General features: G+C 47.8%; 1 protein-coding gene across 1 annotated transcript in view; it reads left to right on the plus strand.

The window, feature by feature from the left end:
• The window catches only part of LOC119177056 (neuropilin and tolloid-like protein 1), a 460,939-nt gene that overhangs the window by 361,385 nt on the left and 78,907 nt on the right, over nt 1-20,647 (plus strand). Inside the window, exon 4 of the mRNA XM_037428420.2 lies at nt 19,254-19,277. Coding sequence (XP_037284317.2) covers nt 19,254-19,277 — 24 coding nt within the window. The remainder of the gene's footprint in view (nt 1-19,253; nt 19,278-20,647) is intronic.

A 20,647-nucleotide genomic window follows, 5' to 3' on the forward strand; every position in this document is an offset into this window, starting at 1 on the left:
ATCACGAAGGTTCCGCGACCGCCGGTAGACCACGCGTGCTTGTTCTGTAAAGATTCCTTTGAGCTGCTCGCTCTGTATTAATATGTTGAAATGTTTCTTTAAGATATGGTTCACATTTGGAGCTGAGGCCGCATGTGTCAAAATTAGATTAGTCCGCGAACAGTCTTTGGGTCTTTTGTTAGTACTCAGCGGGTCTGAACGGTCAAGCTGTTCGGCACGTTTGATGGCGTCTGTGATTATGCTGGCCGGATAGCTCTGTTTTTCGAGCGCGTTCCGAAGTTGTTCGCAGTGGCGGGAAAATTCGCTGCTATCAGAGCATATTCTTTTAAAACGGACTGCTTGGCTGTAGGGAATACTAGTTTTGTTGTGTTTCACGTGACTACTGCTAAAGTGAAGATATTGCTGCCTATCCGTGGGTTTTCTGTAAAGATTAGTTATCAGCTTCCCGTTACGTAGAGTGACCATGACATCAAGGAAGTTTATGTTCACAGGGGAATATGAGTGCGAAAAAGAAATCGCCGGATGGGCGTTGTTAAGATCTGCTATGAAAGAAAGAAGTTGCGATTCACTATGGTGCCAGATTAGGAAAATGTCGTCAATGAACCGATTATAGTAAAACGGCTTATATTCACAATTTGCAAGAAATTTGTTTTCAAGGAGTCCCATAAATATGTTAGCGTAGTTTGGTCCGATTCTTGTGCCCATAGATGTACCGCTAACTTGAACATAATGTGTCCCATCAAATTCGAAATTGTTAAGTTCAAGAATGAGCTTAAGCAACGTAGCTAACGTAGATGCAGAAACTGGTTTGTTGGCGTCACAATCGTTGTACGCGCAGATAACTGCCTCGATGCCATCTGAGTGAGGGATATTAGTATATAGTGACGTGACATCTAACGTAACGAGAAACGAATTTTGAGGAACCTGTAGGTCAACAATATCTGATAGAAAGTGATTGGTATCTTTAATGTAAGAAGAAAAGCTGGACGGAATGGTGTTGATGAGGCTGTCTACATAACGGGAAAGGTTCTCAGTCACTGTTCCAATACCAGAAATTATCGGTCTACCGGGATTATCTCTCTTATGAATTTTGGGAAGAAGGTAAAACCTGCCAGCTACTGGGCTCAACGGTATTAGGGATTTCAGAGTGCTATAGCTCATTTCCTTATTATTAAAGAGCGCAGTCAAAGTATCACGAACAATATCTTTGAACTCGTTTGTTGGGTCATGATCTTGCCGCTTGTAATATGATGCATCACTGAGCTGCCTATGGCCTTCGCTGATATATTTGCTTCTGTCCATTACAACAATGGCGCCTCCTTTATCTGCAGGTTTTATAATTATGTCATTACGACTAGCGAGGGATTCAATTGCTTGTTGCTCTCTGTCAGTAAGGTTGCGGTGCAATGGTGTACGTTCTTTATATGCCTGCATGACATCGCGTTGTACAGCTCTGATATAAAGGTCCAGACATTTGTCTCTTTGGGAGGGGGGTGTCCAATGCTTGTAAGATGGCAATGATGAGCTATCGGTATTGTGAGCCGAGGACCGATCATAAAAGTACTCACAGAGGCGCATGTTACGTTCGAAATTGTGAAGATCCTTCACCAACTGAAATTCACTATAACCTCCTGTTGCAGGGCAAAAATTAAGTCCTCGAGATAACACACTACGTTCCTCAATTGATAGATCGTAACATGACAAGTTTTTAATGTTATCCTGTCCAGAAGATTTACTTTTCAGCTCGGGCTGGCGCATTTCAGCTGTAGTTGGAATGTTTCCTCGTCGGGAGCGTTTCTTTTTTCCTAAGTTGTCACGCGCGACCTTCTTTGACTTTTTAGCATCCAGCTCGGCTAACTTCTGTGACCGGTATAATTCGAGAGTTTTTAATTCTTCAGTCGTAAACTGAGAGGATTGCACAAGCTGTTTTTCCTGATTCCGCAGACCTTTTTCTGATGATTCATAATGGCTAATAAGTATGCTGGTTAGTTCAACAGACGCCCGATTTAAGGTGTTGTGCCACCTTGACAGGTTTTTCTTTGACATCTCTGATGTGGCCGGCTGCAGTTTTAGTTGTAAACCTTTAGGAGCACTTGTTGCCGCGACATACATTCTAAGCATAGAAATGTGCGATTCACAACGAGTACGTTTTTCTATAACCTTCCTGGTCTTTAAAAAATTCATTGAGCCAACAGATAAAGTACTCTCACCCAGCTGGCGTTGTGTTAGTCAGTTCGTTCCTCTCGTGGTTGTGCCCCTGTTCCGGAGTCCGTAGCGTGGTTGAGACGGCGAAAGTGATGCAACGACCGCAGGCGGTGGTAGGCAAGATGTAGGCTGTGTAGATTGCAACTTGTTCATGTGGGCGCGCGATGCTTTTGAGGTGACGTTCTCTGCTACGGAAGGCTTGTTCGTCAGGGTGAAGGTTGCTGTCGTTGCTGTATATTATATATATACATATATATATATATATATATATATATATATATATATATATATATATATATATATATATATATATATATATATATATATATATATATATATATATATATCTCAATAACGAAATTTCACCATAGTCACCTTCCATCCGCATGCTTCGCGTAACGTTGTTTCCCATGGTGCGTGAGATCCACCGCATTTTCATAATGTTTTTTCTACAACTTACAGGTGCTTATAAAAACCCACAAGCAAAATTGATTGATATGTGTGGTCTAACGTCCCAAAACCACCATATGATTATGAGAGACGCTGTAGTGGAGGACTTCAGAAGTTTTGACCGCCTGGGGTTCTTTAACGTGCACCCAAATCTGGGCACACGGTCCTACAGCAATCTCACCTCTATCGAAAATGCAGCCGCCGCAGCCGGAATTCAATCCCACGACCTGCGATTCAGCAGCCGAGTACCTTAGCCACTAGACCGCCTCGACAGGCCATAGGCAAAATCAGTAACGGTCGACTTCATAATAACATTTCAATTACAATATGTTTATTCACAATAGCAGGTAGGAGGAGAAAAAAAAGCAAAAAATGTTGTTACGCAAAGCTAGTAACCATCACGTGTCATGGATCAAGTCATGTATCGACATGAACCGGTAAATGTGGCTTGATGAATCTTTGATTTCGCGGTGCATTTGCCGATCGGCGTGAGAAGATGACCGCCTGCTATGTGAATGGGCCCTGGCGATTGCGTCATCACCTTGCGAAGTGTAGTAGGCAGTTGGCTCCTCATAACCGAGTAATCAGTACCAGTATCGACGAGAGCTGTGACCGAGTGGTTGTCAATGGAAACAAGTATGTTGACTGAAACAATGTCATCATTCTCAAATTAAGGCTCTGAGAGTGAATTTTCATTGTTTTTGTGAGTGTCGTAGTCACCGTCGTCGACATTACTATCGCGATTGTTGTCGATATCGTCATCATCGTCAATATTACCATCGTTATTCTCGTCGTTATCGCCGTCGTTATCGCCGTCGTCATCGCCGATATCGGATTGGAGCCGCTGACCATCGAAGTGCAATGGTCAGGGGCCCTAAACAGAGAGATCGCTGCTCTTAGTTTCGGCGACTTCGCGGGCCGGTTTCGCGGGCCGGTTGCCCACGGAAGCGGAAAACGTAGGGTAGCGGCTCGTGACGTGGATCGTCAAGGAGGTGGTGACGAGACTGTCGTCTCTGTGGAGCAGAGACGGTTTGAAAGGTGTGAACTGGTCATATGGCGACGAGTGTTGGCTGGACAGATATAGTTGAATTTTTCGGCCGTTGTCCCTCGCGTAGACGAGGAGCGCTGCGGTGAAATTCTTGGAGCCCCACTTGGTCAGTAACAGCAGGAACGATACAAGTGAACCACTTCGCCACAGTGAGAGCAGAGTGGTTGATTCTCAGACGTACGCCACACGCTTGACTTTCCCAGATTCTGTCGGGGGCTCGTAGACTCCTCCGTACAGGCATATGCGAGGGGTCTCTAAAACTGGTGCAGGAGTCCTTTAGAGGGCGGATGGTAACTGTTGGTCAATGGCTGCTATGCGTGGGTCGCCGCAGTGCTTGTGCGTAAATCAGAACGGGGGCTCCTACGCATCTCGCTGGCACGAATGGCTGTATCGCCTGTCGACCTTCGCGCACAATATCGGCGAGCAAAGTTTCGGGTGGCTGAAATCATGTTCCCTGAAGTTGAGCGAGTTCCTCACGCACTGCATTGCGCGCAAGTTCACGAAGGGTATCAGTGTCGCAAGGCAACGCTGGGACTGATGCTGATCACAGAATGTGATGGCAGTTGTAGACTGAGAAGCGTTGCTGAAGAGCTCGTTTCATAGAAGTTAATTCACTGACAAACTCAGCTACTGTAGCTGGAAGGCGTCGCATCAATCCAGCAAACAATTGCTTCTTTACGCCACGCATAAGCAGGCACACCTTTTTCGCTTCCGACATGTTAGGATCAGCATGCTTAGAAAGCCGCGACATCTCCTCCACGAACATGGCTTCGTTTTTATTCGGCTTCTAAAATCTGCTCTAGACGGCCTTCTCGCTCTTTAGGTTTCATGTGACTGCTATGGGTGTCGCGTAGGTGTCAGAGTCCTCCAGGGCCAAATACACATACCCTAGCTTCTTCCTTTCACTCCAACAGATAACATCGGCCACCCGATCGAAGTCATCGAGCTAGTCCTCCGCGCCCTCAGAGTGTCACCATGGAAAGGCCGCAGCAAGCGTGAAGCCTCGAAGACCAGTGACGATGTTACGTGTCCCACACCATGCGTCTTTAGTGTCTGACTTACTGTTGTGGTCGGCACCCTTGATACAACTCGCGGGCCGTACTTCGGAGGCAGTCCTTGAAGCCGTCGGTTTTTGCGTGGGCTGTCAACTTCCAGTGAGGTTGAACTGATGTCGAAAGCTTCCAACTCCTGGGCATTAGAGCACATAGACATCTACCCAGCACCTCCTCCGGTTTGCCACGGAGAAAACCGTACAAGGCCTTGGATCGGCTTAGATTCGTTTACTCAAGCGCCTCATCGTTCTCTTCTTCGATCATTCCCCATACTATCCTCAATTGTGTCAGTACCGTGGCATTATTTATCCTTGAACCAAGCAAGCATCATTCACTCTGTAGATATGCTGTGATTTTTTCTTTCTGTTCACTTTGGTTACTGGATAGCACGAAAGAAAATACTTTAACGCACACGCATAATCCAGATTGTTTATTATCTCACCTTCGATAAGTTCGCTAGTAAGCTGAATCCTACGTTTTGCACAACGCCGGACTGCGAACAAACACGTGCCTTCATTGTCTTTTAGGGGCGAAGCTGTTTAGGCCGTGGGTTGGTCTCTCCTTCGTATGTATGTATGTATGTATGTATGTATGTATGTATGTATGTATGTATGTATGTATGTATGTATGTATGTATGTATGTATGTATGTATGTATGTATGTATGTATGTATGTATGTGTGTATGTATGTAGCCACTTCTAGTTTATGACTTGCTCAATAGATGGTGTTGTGTGTATGTGTCCTCGGTTCGGGCTGTCACGGTGGATGGACGTGTTTTTTGAGCGCTTCGGATCGACTGCGCAGATAAGTGTTTTTGCATGTTTTGAGCTTGTCTTTATAATTATAAGGCAGCAGTTGAAATCTTTGTAGCACTTATTTTATGGTACGGCTTTTTCGGGGGCCAGTCACTAAGTATTTATTAGTTAGTGCGGGTGTGTGTGTTTGAAATTTTTTGTTATTTTTTGCCTTTTGCCACCCCGTGGGGGAAGTGCGCGTACATTGAACACGCAAATTTTTGTAGTAGAGCTTAGACTTTCTTTTTTTTCGTAGTGCAGGGCTCGAGTTTAGTAATTATCGAGTATAGGGACAATTGGTGTCAGAAAGACATGGTTAAAAAGGCTGTAAAGTGTTCAGGATGTGGAGTGGTTTTGAAAGTGGACCCAAGTGTAGAAGCGGATGGAGAAGAAGCTGACGCGAAGTGTAGGCAATGTGAGGTCGAGGAAAAAAATGGAGAAAATGATGGTTGCCCAGAGTGAACTGCTGATGAGAATCGCCGAGCTCGAGACTGCGTTGGCGACAGAGCACGAGAAAACGAGGGCAATGGGAGAAAGACTGAAGTCCGCCGAGGAAGCACCAGCGAAGCTGAACAGAGGAGCGGCCTACGGAGAGAACAGCAGGTAACCGGCAACAAGAACGGTGGAGAAGGAAGAGCAAGCAAGCTTGGAAAAAACAGGTTCAGCTGGTTCAATAGGCAATATGCGAAATTAACAGCGCCATCTAGTGAACGCAGCAGGTACCATATCCGCCATTTTGATGCTGGCGAGGCTTGACCACTACGTGCGGGCGACCCACAAGCGAACGTACGCGTTTCAGCGCTTCGACTGTCGCAGTGAGAATTTTTTGCTGGCGAAATGTCAGTACACTGCTGTGTGCCGCTGTGCAAGCAGCGCGGAGTCACAGACAGTGATGGGAGCTAGGTATGTGGCATGAATTACGATTTTGCAGCGATCATTTAAACGCACAACAGGGTATGGCGTGCACAAGCTTTATGGGCACAGTCTAGGATGCATGTATCTTCGCGGTGCGCGGGGTGCACGAGAGCAATGCAGAACTAACCATTTTTCTGTGTTACGTGGACAGGCCGTGTTTTTATAGGTTTGTCAGCTTTGCGGCTAGGTGTTTTCACTACGTCGGGCCTCTATACGACAGCGGTGCTCTTCGATTTACCGTATCGAACTCTCTGAGAAGCTGTGCGGCATTCAAATTTTCATATGACTTCGGGGAAGCCTCGGACTACCCGCAGACTATCCGCGGTGAGTCTGAGACGGTAAATGGAAGAGCCCCGGTGATTCCCTGCAGTCGAATAGAGAGTCCGCCATTGCTGGTTGGGTAACTAGTGTGACAGAACCGAACTGTTAGGACGGGCTTTTTTGTGACGAGATTACACCATGTAGGTAGACGACGTAGAAATGTTATTTTTTAAGGTGATTGCACTCAGAGACGTGCAGAGCTTCCGCTACTCCGAGTAACATGCCGTACATGCATCCTAGAAAGGCAGCTCGGTTGCTTTCCCACGTTCAAGCTCCGTTGTGTCCTCAAGTACAGTCACCGCGTAACAATAAAACAGTCATTCGGAAGATAAGGGCTATGCCCACTTTGGAACAGAAGAGTATCTGCTCAGGCACTTAACTTCAATTCCCCCAACGTGCGCGGACGCAACTTTTTCGTCGGGGCCTCCCTCACTAATTTTCCTTTACCAACTAAATAAAATTGAAAAGATAGCGGGGCGCTCTGCCGTACGTTTCGAAAACTGGCACCATGAGTATCGCCAGGGCTTCACTGAATGACGTTCTGCGTGAGTTCAGAGCGCGGCAGTCCTACTTATTCGTAAGACGGGATTCATTTCCTGCATTTTAGTCTCTTTGGCTCACTTGCGTTGCAGCTGTTTTTTTTTTTGAGTTGCAACTCACCTCACTTGAAAAAAATGTTTCATGTTGCATTATAAAACATAAAGCTGTGGAGACAGCCATAACTTAGTTGTATGGGATTCAGCATTTTGGCTGCCTTACACTCGCAGCTCCTAGAAACCTTTGAAGCTACTTAGATATAAAAAATAACTGATTTAAATTCCCCCGAGTGTCCACAAGTGACTATATGCCTCTTAAGGCTTGCTGTGAAGGGCCATATCTAGGAAAGGCTGCTAGGAAACGGGAGTGTGCGCAGAAAAAACTGAGGGGGAGGGGTCACATTACAAGTGCATCATTAGTCCTGCAATGCACATATAAGTGTGACCTCTATTCCCAGTGAGTTGAATTTGTGATAGTGCCTGTGTTTGTAAACAACAATCGTTTAAACAGCTAAGAGAAACCTAGCTCATGACGCCGCACTGAATGTTTGTTTGCTTATATCTTGTAGGTATCCTTCCACCACTTTCCGAAAAATGCAATGACAAGCAAGTGGCAAGATGTAGCAAGATTCCTAAACAGTTTGTCCACATCACATGGTCGGGCACTGGGAAACGTCTTGCTGTGGCCATCGCAATAGCTCAGCGCAGTGAAGCAAGTGTTCAGGAGTCGTACGGCCGTACTAGCGAACGCGTTGCCGTCCACCGCTCGCCCGCATTAAAATGGCGGTGGGGTCAAAATGCACAGTGTTGCCAGAACACAAAGCAATTTCGCATATGGTCCATTGTCGCAAGGCCCAGCTTCAGCGAGGTAGTGGTGGGGCTGGCAGGTGAGACAAAGCAGCCGGCGTCACAGGTGCAAGTAGCCCCCAGGTGCAGAACGCTCCCGCTGAAAAGTCACAGCATGTGATAATCGCCGGGCACTCGAATTTAAATCGATGCACAGAAGCCATCAAAGAGAGGGTAAGAGGTGACAAGAGGGTTGCAGTAGGGGTGTTCCCAGGACGCAAGCTTGAAGCAGTCATGAGGCAAGCGAGCGCAAAACTCAAAACTACAGCTGATAGACAAAACCTCGTGATAATTTCAGGCGGTTTAAACGATGTCTTAAATGAAGATACAGCAGGACTAGCAACCACACTGGCGAAAGGCGTCGATGACATACGCGCCACTCTCCTAAGGCACAGGTAGTGATATGCACAATACCGGAGGTACCGGTGCGTGATAGCCACCTGCAAAGAGCGGTGGTCAACGCAAGCCAAGAGATATGGCGGATGAGTCGAGAGAAAGGCTTTGAGGTGGTGGAAATAAACAGAGAGATGCATAGGTGGGGGGGTTTTCAACGAGACAGAATTCACTTCGATGGGCGGCTAGGTCATGAGGTGGGTTGGCGACTTGCAGGACGCGCAGTAGCTTTTTTGGGGGGCAAGCGAGCCCTTCGGGGTGCAGGATAGCTAGTAACGAGGAACACAGCCAGGGAGACTCTTCGACAGGTGGTATGGACAGATACGATTCCAAAGTGGCACCAGTATCTAAGATAGGTAGAGTCCGGGGCATAAATAGACCTAGCCACGAGCGCCGAGCCAATTCAGACATAGGGTATATTAACATGCAGGGTGGTAGGAACAGGCTGAAGTGGGAAGAGATAGAAGAACAGCTAAGGGAAGAGAGGCCGATGGTATACGGTTTTGTAGAAACACATCTCAGGGACATGGAACAACCTCTGAACAATCTCGACTACGCGTGGGACTATTGTAATAGTGTAACGAGGGCAGCGGGCATGGAGCTCGAACATAGAAAAGGAAGAAGACTTGCTGTGATCGCAGGCTTCAGTTCAGTTAGCCCTTGCGCTAAATAAAGCTCGCCTTCGCCGAGTCAACTCCTACTTGTTCAACAACCCGTTTCAAGTGGTGGAAGTGCTGGGTACATCTCGTCCTCACCCTGGAAATTCGCAGCCGCACACTCCAACGACCTCCTACAATGACTGATCCGGGGCCATCTCATGCTGCTACTCCAGATTTCGCACCTGTGCCTGTATTCTGCGCTGGCGCTCTCCGGCAGCGCGACCCCCCCATATTTGGTGGCACAAAGGACCAAGATGTGGACAACTGGATTGCCGAGTATGAACTGGTGAGCGCCGTCAATAAGTGGAACGCAGCCGATAAGCTCACAAATGTGAGTTTTTACCTGACCGACGTCGCAAAACTATGGTACAGAAATCATCAAAGTGATTTCAGTACCTGGTCGAAATTGGCGAAAACCCTCGCGGAAGTCTTTGGCCGTCCTGCTGTCCGCCGCCTTCGTGCTGAACAGCGCTTGCGGGGCAGAGTACAGAGAGCAGATGAAACTTTCACGAGCTACATCGAAGATGTGCTATTTCTCTGCAAGCTCGTCGATTCGACTCTGGACGAGGCAGGCAAGATCAAGAACATCATGAAAGGAATCGACGACGGTGCATTCCAAATGCTGGCTGCGAAGAGTCCCCAGACGGTCGCCGAGGTGATTCAGCTCTGCCAAAGCTATGATGAGCTGCGTAGGCAGCGCGCTTCTACACGTTGTGCTGCTCAAGACACCGCGGACATCTCATTCCTCGACTATCGCCATGACACCGCCGACCACTCTGCGTTGATGCCAGTCATAAAGCAATTCATACGCGAGGAGGTCGCCCGGCAGCTAACTATAATCACAAGAACTACCGAGCCGATGGCACCCTTGACGCCTTTGCTTCGCCAGGTCATTCAATCGCAAGTTGCCGAAGCATTGCCGCCAGCTCAGGCTCCACCAACTGTTACCGCACCACTAACGTATGCAGCCGCAGTTGCTCGGCCACGTGCGCCAGCGTCTCCTACCATCTACGAAGCTACTCGCCACGTTTATTCGTCGACGCCACCTTCCCGCTCGCTGACCGTCCCGTATCCGGCTGTATATGAAACAGGTCAGAACGTTTATATCACGCCGCTGCCTGCACGACCATTTACGGTACCTTATTCAGCGAACAGTTCCCCTATCGTCAGCCAATGGCGCACTCCGGATAATCGACCGATATGTTTTTCATGTGGCATCCCAGGCCACGTAGCTCGTCACTGCCGTCGTCGCAGCTTCCCTTCTCACGACATTGCAGGGGCCTCACATTACATGCCCACCATGCCCACTCAGCCGCGATATCCCGTTCCTGCCGATCCACCTCTAGACGTACGTCCCGGTCGCCGACCATCCGGCTCAAGTCGTTCACCTTCTCCTCGTCGTCGATCTATTTCTCCGATGTTACGTCGCAACAGCCCACCGCGAGGGGAAAACTGACAGGCGCAGTTCCGGAGGCAAGAACTGCGTTGGCAGCGAAAATTTCAAGACCTAACTGCTGTCCCCTGAACGAAATCGAACTCTATATTGATGGCATTAAGGTGCAGGGACTTGTCGACACTGGAGCTGCCGTATCTGTAATTAGCGAGAAACTGTGCCGAAACTTGAAGAAAGTGACCACACAACTTACCGACATATCTTTGCAGACAGCTACGTCCCATCATATTCAGCCTTCAGCTTTGTGCACTGCACGAGTCGTCATTCAAGGTGCGATGTACGTCGTCACATTTGTAGTTTTATTCCGTTCTTCGCATGACGTTATCCTTGGGTGGGACTTTCTTTCGTCAAATTCTGCTTTGGTCGACTGTGCTCGTTCTGAACTCGCGTTATCTGTGCCGTGCTATGACTCCGACGATGGTGCTTCGTGTAGAGTGTTTGCTGCTTCTGACGTTGACATTGCGCCTTTTTCAGCTGTTGTTGTCTCGGTGTCGTGTGCCTCCCCTCCGAAATCGCCTGTGTTGTTTATGCCATCTGTCCCATCTGCGTGCCGTCGAAATATCATGCTTCCGTTTGCCGTCGTTATTTTTCGCAATGGTCACGCTGCCATTTATGTGTGCAATCCCTCGGACAGCCCGTCATCCCAACTACGTGGAGAATGCCTGGGAAGCTACGAACCTTGCGAGTGCATTCTTCCGGCTACTATACCCGATTCAACGGTTTCGCTCCCAATTTGTGCTGTCACTCCTACCAACGCGCCTAATGATGCTCTGGACGTATTCTCGGATGCCATCGACTTTGAGCTCGCACCAACTCAGAGCGAAGAGGTTATAAATCTTCTTCTCCGCTTTCGTTCTTCATCCGATCGTGACCAGTCAGGCTTAAGCCGCACCTCTGCGGTCGTTCACCGTATTGACACCGGTCAACAAGTCCCGCTAAGGCAGCGTCCGTACCGTGTTTCATCTGCTGAACGCCGTGTCATCGACGAACAAGTGGACGACATGTTGAAACGTGGCATCATCGAGCCCTCCAACAGTCCCTGGGCTTCACCGGTTGTTCTCGTCAAGAAAAAAAGACGGATCCATCCGGTTCTGCGTTGACTACCCCGACTCAACAAGATAACACGCAAAGACGTATACCCTCTGCCGCGCATCGATGATGCTTTGGACTGCCTACAAGGATCAGAGTTCTTTTCTTCTTTAGATTTACGCTCCGGCTACTGGCAGGTGCCCATGGCAGAGGGTGACCGCCCGAAGACAGCCTTTGTAACACCGGATGGACTATATGAATTCACCGTTATGGCCTCTGCAATGCGCCTGCCACTTTCGAAAGGATGATGGATACCGTCTTGCGAGGTCTGAAATGGAAAACTTGCCTCTGTTATTTGGATAACATTGTGGTATGCGACTTTGCGACCCACCTCAGCCGCCTCGAGCAAGTTCTTACGTGCCTTTCCACGGCGAGACTTCAACTTAACTTTAAGACATGCCACTTCGGCGCTCGCAAGCTTGTAATTCTCGGCCATGTGGTTTCTAAGGACGGCATTCTCCCGGACCCTACGAAACTTAATGCAGTCGCGGCGTTCCCAGAGCCAACCACCATCAAAGAGCTTCGAAGCTCCATCGGCCTATGTTCTTACTTCCGGTGCTACGTCCGCAATTTCGCCTCCGTTATCGCCCCCTTGACCAATCTTCTTGCCGGAAGTTCTGATTTGTCAGCGTGGTCGCAGGCGTGTGATGATGCATTTCAGGAACTCCGACGGCTCCTCACCTCGCCTCCCATACTCCGACATTTCGATCCGTCTGCTCCAACGGAGCTTCATACGGACGCTAGTGGTGTCGGGCTAGGGGCCATACTGGCCCAACGCAAGGAGGGTTTTGACGAGTACGTCGTTGCCTATGCTAGCCGCAGCCTCAGTAATGCCGAGAAGAATTACAGTGTAACTGAAAAGGAGTGCCTCGCCATTATTTGGGCAATCGGAAAATTTCGGCCTTATTTATATGGACGTCTGTTTGATATTGTAACAGACCACCATGCGCTTTGCTGGTTATCTTCACTAAAAGATTCTAATGGTCGGCTCGCTCGTTGGGCATTGCGGTTACAGGAGTTCGATATCCGTGTTATCTACCGTTCTGGCCGAAAGCATTCCGATGCCGATGCCCTGTCACGTTCGCCATTGGCTTCAGAGCCTGTCGGCTCGCCTATCTTCACTAGTGCGGCCTTGGCCATCAGCATTTTGGACATGCCTTCCGAGCAACGCAAAGATGCTTGGATTTCTTCTCGTTTGGACTTTCTCTCAAACCGGACGCCCACTCCAGTTTCCAGGACGCTTCGCCGTCAAGCAGGACACTTCGCTATTCGGGATAACCTGCTTTACCGCCGAAACTACAGCTCGATCGGCCGTAAGTGGTTGCTCGTCATCCCCCGACATCTGAGCTCTGACATCTGTACCACGTTCCACGATGATCCGCAATGTGGCCACGCTGGTGTGTTAAAAACATACACCCACTTGCAGCTGCGGTACTACTGGCGCGGTATGTACCGTTTCGTTCGCCGTTACGTAAGGTCTTGCCTTACGTGCCAGCGACGCAAAATGCCCAATCAACATGCCACAGGTCCCTTGCAGCCTTTGCCATGTCCAGCACGTGCTTTCGATCGTGTCGGAATCGACCTTTACGGTCCGCTTCCCTATACTTCGAGTAGCAACCGCTGGGTCATTGTCGCTATCGACCACCTAACGCGGTACGCTGAAACAGCTGCGTTACCTTCTGTAACCGCAAAAGACGTTGCGTGTTTTATACTCCAAACCTAGGCATGGAGCACCTCGGGAGTTACTAAGCGACCGCGGCCGCGTTTTTCTCTCCGATGCCATCAAAGCGTTTTTGAGCGAGTGTCGCATCATACACCCCACAACCACAGCCTATCACCCGCAAAGTAATGGGATGACAGAGCGTTTAATTCGTGCATTTGGAGATATGCTGGCCATGTATGCTTCATCCGACCAGTCAAATTGTGATAGCATACTGCCTTTTGTGACGTATGCATACAACACTGCAACGCAAAGCACCACTGAATTTTCACCTTTCTTCCTTCTTTATTGACGCGATGCCATCATTAACAATGGATACTATTCTTCCTTATCGACCGGACCCTTCACAGTTTATAACTGTTTCTCGAGCAGCAGCACACGCTGAAGAATGTCGGAAGCTTGCTCGTGCGTTCACGTCACATGACCAGACGCGCCAAAAACATCGCCACGACGCGTCAACCATGCATATGAGCTTTGCTCTGAACTCACTGGTGTGGTTATCGATTCCTTCTACTCCTCCAGGACTCTCCCACAAGCTTTCATCCAGATACCATGGCCCTTATCAAGTTATACGCCAAACATCCCCTGTCAACTACCTTGTCGAGACGCTGGATGCATCTCCGAACAAGCGCCGTCGGGGAAAAGAAATCGTACACATCTCTCGGCTCAAGCCATACCATGACCCTTTTGTGTACACCTGTCCTTAAGTCGCCAGGATGGCTCCCTCATCGGCCGGGGGTGATTGTAACGAGGGCAGTGGGCATGGAGCTCGAATATAGAACAGGAAGAAGACTTGCTGTGATCGCAGGCTTGCGTTCAGTTAGCCCTTGCGCTAAATAAAGCTCTCCTTCGCCGAGTCAACTCCTGCTTGTTCAACAACCCGTTTCAATAGAATAGAAGGCAGCAGAAAGGGGGGTGGTATTGGGGCATTCATTCATAAAAGTACAGATTGGCAAAGGGTCAAGCAGGAGTGCAAGGAACATTTATGGCTAGAAGGGAAAGTGGCAGATCAAATGACAATCCTTGGTTTCGTGTACTTTTGGATGGGAGCAAAGGCCTGAGAGGAAAACCAGGCAATGGAAGAGTGTATATCAAAGGACATTCAGGAGTTAGGAAGAGAGTGCGAGATAATCATACTAGGAGACATGAATGCGCACATAGCAGAGATAGATGGGTATACCGACCCTACAGGCAAAATGATCATGGATATGTGTGAAAGGCTTGATTTGATCATTTGCAACAGTACCGAGAAGTGTGAAGGGCAAATAACATGGGAGGTAGGACGGCTGCAGTCGACGATAGATTATGCACTGATGTCACATAGGATGTATGATAAGCTCAGGGGAACGCACATAGATGAAGGTGGCTCTAGAAGTCTGGGTAGTGATCACAAACGTATCGACCTAAGTTTTGGAAGAGCAGTGAAAGTTGGAAGGAGACAAGATGAGCAACTACAGCAAAATTTTTATTCAGAAAGGCAAATTGAAATAGCCACTAAACAAATTGAGAAAGTAATCACGGAGGATAATAAGACAGTGTGGACATACACGAATCTAATTAGACTGTTTGAGCTAGAGCTTGCCAAGACGCGTGACAAGTCACCCCGGAAAAGAAGACACAAACCCAAAAGTTGGTGAGATGAGGAAGTTAAGAGAGCCATAGCAAAACGTCAGGAAGGCTCTAGGTAACACAGACATGCTAAGCAGTGGGGTGAACCGACAGGTGATGTTGAAAGAAAATGGGAAACCTTTCTAAGCTGTAGAAGGAATGCATCCCTTCTGATCAATGAAAAGATTAGAAGAAAAGTAGCTCAGTGGCTGGCAGAAGTACATAAAAAGATAGAAAGGCAGCTGCGAAATTTAGGAACCATCTAAACTCCCTAAGAAATGAGACGAGCCTAGAGCAGAGGTTTATAACTACAGCCCAAGGTGCTAGGCTAGAAGGGGACGAAGCTATTGAATATATAAGAACAAGGGTGACAGAAAAATTTCAACAAAGCAGTGCTTTATGCACCACAATAGACAAGGACGAACCAAGTGGTGCAATGGCTCCATTTTCACAACGTGAGAGGGAAAGAGCTGAGAAAAGGGTTCCGAGTAGTACATCAACAGGTCCAGATGGCATTCCAATTATGCTGATAAAGACATTAGGTCCGAAGTCTAAGCAGGCTTTGAGAGAGTCAGTAAGCAAACTAATAATCGATGGTGAAGTTCCCGATGGATGGAAATTTAGCAGGATGAGCATGATCTATAAAGGAAAGGGGGACAAAGCTGACATAAACAGCTACTGTCCTATAACAGTGACATCAGTGGTCTACAGGCTGGCGATGCAGATTATAAAGGAAAGACTGCAGGCGTGGATAGAGAATGAGGGGGTGCTGGGGGAACTGCAGAATGGGTTTCGGAAACACAGGAGGTTGGAAGACAATCTGTTCTCACTGACGCAGTGCATCGAAATAGCAGAAAAGGAACACAGGCCCCTGTGGCTAGCATTTTTGGATATCAATGGAGCGTACGATAGCGTGGTTTAAGAGGAATTGTGGGGAATACTGGACACACTAGGCGTGGAACACGTAGTCACTAATCTTTTAAAGGGTATCTATAAAAGTAACAAGGTAGTTATAAAGTGTGAAAAACAAGTATCCAAGCCTGCAGAGGTAAAACGGGGGCTTAGGCAGGGGTGCCCCCTGTCATCCTTATTATTCATGATGTACCTACAAGGATTAGAGGCAAAATTAGAGGGAAGTGGACTGGGCTTCAACCTCTCTTTAGTCAAACAAGGAAAACTCATTGATCAGGCACTACCAGCATTAATGTACGCAGATGATATAGTGCTAATGGCCAACAACAAGAAAGATTTGCAGAAATTGATGGACATCTGCGGTAATGAGGGAGATAGGTTAGATTTCAGATTCAGTAAGGAAAAATCAGCAGTCATGATTCTCAATGACAACGAAGGTAGTGAGCTTAGAATACAGGAGGTCACGCTGGATATAACAGATAAATACAAATATCTGGGCGTATGGATAAGCAACGGGACCGAGTATCTGAGGGAACACGAAATATACGTGACGACTAAAGGTAACAGGAATGCAGCAGTCATGAAAAATAGGGCACTGTGGAATTACAATAGGTATGATGTTGTGAGAGGAATATGGAAAAGGGTCATGGTTCCTGGGCTGACGTTCGGCAATGCGGTCTTGTGCATGAGATCAGAAGTTCAAGCAAGATTAGAAATTAAGCAACGTGGAATAGGTAGGCTTGCTTTAGGAGCTCACGGGAATACACCAAATCAGAGAGTACAAGGTGATATGGGATGGACATCATTTGAGGGCAGGGAAGCTAGCAGCAAGATATAATTTGAGAAGCGATTGAGAGAAATGGGGGAGGAGCGTTGGACTTGGAAGGTTTTCAGCTACTTGTACATGAAGAATGTCGATACAAAATGGAGGAAGCGAACCAGGAAATTGACTGGTAAATACTTAGAAAACAGCAGGTGGCCAAACCAAAAAGAACTATCGGTTAAGAAGATTGTGAAGGAAACGGAGACTGACATGTGGAGAATGGGCATGATTAAGAAGTCCGCACTAGAGATCTATCGAACCTTTAAGCAGGAAATTGCCAAGCAAAGGATCTATGATAATACTCGGGGTAGTTCTCTACTATTTGAGGCCAGGACGGGAGTATTGCGAACTAAGACATATCGGCCCAAATACGAAGGGATAAGGGATAGGCACAGTATGCAGTGCGTGTGGAGAGGAAGAAGAAACTGCCGAACACTTGATAATGTTCTGTAAAGGGCTTCACCCTATAGTTCAGGATGACGGCGCAGAGTTTTTCAAAGCACTGGGGTTTAGGGACCGGGAGGGCAAAATAAACTTTAAGCGGGTAGACTTAACTAGAAAGAGGTTATCTGATTGGTAGCTAAAGTCAAGGCACGAGTGAAAATTAAACTCTTCACTGCAACGTACGAATCCTCAAACTCACTTTTTAAGGAAAAAAATAAATCTAGTTTTTGGTTCATCAAGTATTACGGCTTGGTGGCGCTAGCCACCGCCCGATCAAAAGGGTACAGCCATATCCACCCATCCATCCATCCATTCTTGGGAATATTATAACTAGATGACATTAACGGTTTTCACAGCATATTCATGGAGTGAATGATGATGAATGGGGTGAAGCGTCCGTCCGTCCATCTGTGTCTCCAACCGTCCGTACGTCCTTCCGTCCATCTATCTGTGCTTCCGTCCATCTGAGCTTCTGTGCGTCGATGCGTCCGTCTGTCTGTCCGTCCGTCCGTCCGTCCATCCGTCCGTCCAGCCGTGAGCACGTCCGTGCGTTCGTGATTCTGTCCGTGCGTGCTTCTGTCCATGCGTGCGTCCGCGCCTCTGTGCGTCCGTTCATCCAGATGGACGGACGAATGGATGAACAATGCGCCCCCCTCATCATCATTCCATCCGTAGATATGCTGTGATTTTTCTTTTTGTAAGACAGTGAAGCGTTATCACAAAAGTTGAGTTTTCATAACCCTCTGTAATAGTTTTTTTTTAATGCGAATGAATTTCTTAGTCGGGCTATGTCAGGCATTTGGCATTGTCCGCGGCGCCGCTCTCACTCTCTCTCCCATAGCAACAGCTGTGGGCGCGCGCGCTTATCCTCAACCCTAGCAACAGGAGCATGTGTTGCGGGAGGGTAGGATAAGGTAGATGCAGTGCTGCGCAACTCCTTCTCTCGCCATTCACTCTCTCTTCCCTGTGCGCCCCACTTTCCGTCCGCTCGCAACTCACTCTCGACCAATCTCTGGCTGGGCGCCTCTCAAGAACATTCGTAAATGTGTGCTCGAGACGCCGCTGTGTAATGCCAGCGCCGAGCCGAGAACGCTGTGTGTTTTGATCACTTCATAGTATGTCTTAACAATGCACGCTAGCTACTAAAGGGAAACGCATACCGCTTTTTTCGCGACAAAAAAAAAACGCCACGTGCGGTGAACGGCGCTGTTGGCTGCACGATGTGAAAAAAAAAAGAAAACATTATTCTTCTCACGCTGGGTTCTTACTTGCGAAACGCTGTTATGGATGCTACGCAATGCATTCGCATTTCCTCGTGATTTCCTTCGGGGAGGTGTGGCCTTTTCTTTTTTTCTGGTCTCCCAGGATATTGCATTGCCGTGGTGTCTGCGCCATTTTCAAAGACCGAGTCACTAATCCTGCTGCGCTGTCACTATAGAGTCAAGCCGACGAATCTACCAGACTGATTACCCTCGTGCCTGTATAGGATTGCGCACATAATGAGAGCATGTGGGAAGTTTTCCCTTCGGAAGAAGCGAAACCATGTCGAGCGTGGGTGTGCATCGGCTTCGTGGCAATGTACGGAAGGCGAAGTTGCGACATGTCCCAACCCCCGAGTATTGTCAAGTCTACGCTAATTATTACGCTTGCCTGCATCCACTCTTTCGACTCTATAGAATGAAATTGCAAGCGCCATCCCGCGCAAGAACACTCTGGTTATGCCAATGACAGACACGGGTCCCGTAATGAGCATGCTACGCGAACAGTATACGACTCCAGCCAAACTTCGCGAACAGCCACATTACAGAGATGATACGCTGTCAACGTATTGCCGAGGCTTCCACGCATGAGGCAGGTGAACAAAATAAAGAAACACGATGGCAGCTGGGAGAGAGGCTCGCCTTGCCGAGAGAAGAGAGTATCAAATATGTTGCTAGAAATTCACGTTCTTTAACTAATTCATCTTTCTTCTTTTGTGTTTCAGAGACCCATGAGCCACCACCCGAAGGTAAGGGGGAACAACGCTTTCTTTTTCATCCACTCATACGCAGAGTCATAGCTCTTTTGTAGAGCGTGAAGTATCAATATACTTGAAAAAATGCTTAGACTGATAGATACTAACTACTTTATTAATATATGAATAAGTGATTCGCGTAGAATCACACCTATTCATCTCGCAAATACATTCGCGTTTTATTTAATTGCACATCCTAAAGACTATCGAATTCTGTAGACTATTGTAGCAAGTTACCGAAATACAGTACGACATTGCCATCCCGCTCCTCCAGTCTCGCTCGTTGTGTTTAAGGCGATCCCAGTTCCAGTGATAGCTCGTCTCGCGAACAAGTTACTCGTTAAAATGCGTATGCTGAGCGGCAACAATGAGGTCTGACCACCTCATAGTAGTAAATATAATATGTGGTGGCTGGGGTGCCTTGACTGGAATTAGTAGCGGCAAAAGCAAAATCAGCGAGAAAAGAGGAGTGCTAATACAGTACCGTATTTCCCTCGCTTGCTTAAGAGCTCCGTATGCCGTTCGTGTATTCCTGTCACAAAAGGGCACGAACACAAATGGGTATTATTCGTGTTTCGAGGGCGTTTCAGGGGATCAATACGTCGTTTCCTCGAATCAGCATTCTGTTCAAGTTATGCGACAGTTAATGATTTAGATGTACGTTTGCAATTTTTCTACGTGGCAGAAGGCACGCATAACTCATTCCAGTAGCCTGCAGTGCTAGTTTGCATATAGTGGAGTTGGTGGAGTTCATTTCTCGTTCCTTATATTGAGCAATCGAACAAATTTTTCTCCAAATTATCGGGCAGTAGGATCGCTGTACGGCTGTATGGAACTCCCTATGCCAAAGCGTTCAATATGTCGAGCTGCGCGCAGCGCCACGCCTTCGGCAACTTTTTTGAGCTAGCTCCGTTCCTCTTGACGGCTGTCACTCCATCCTAGCGAATAAATAGTTACCCAGACTCTAAAGCTATTGGAACAGCCGCAATGCACTCTTTCTCCTCCAATTCTCTCGTGTACACAATGGCTACAAACATGTATGTGCCACAGGGTCACTGCCCAACTATACTGGCATGCGTCACAAATGGGGCGCGAAAATTGTCCCTCCAGTGCAGCCCGGGGTGTCAAACGACGCGTCGACGGGGTGCATCGCGTCGCAAAGAACAGTGCAAGATAAAAGTGGGGAGCCCTTCGAAGTATGTGTAAAGAGCTCAAAGCAAACTCCGCTTAGAAAACTCAACTGATATATGAATGGCGTCAGATGGACTACCTGCATAGAATATAAACCTTTGCTGACGCCGGAGAAACGTAAACTAACAATTAGCTTCGCAGTTTGAACAAACAGTTGAATTTTAGCACCCGAT

The sequence above is a fragment of the Rhipicephalus microplus genome, chromosome X, assembly GCF_043290135.1.
Source record: "Rhipicephalus microplus isolate Deutch F79 chromosome X, USDA_Rmic, whole genome shotgun sequence".
NCBI lineage: Eukaryota > Metazoa > Arthropoda > Arachnida > Ixodida > Ixodidae > Rhipicephalus > Rhipicephalus microplus.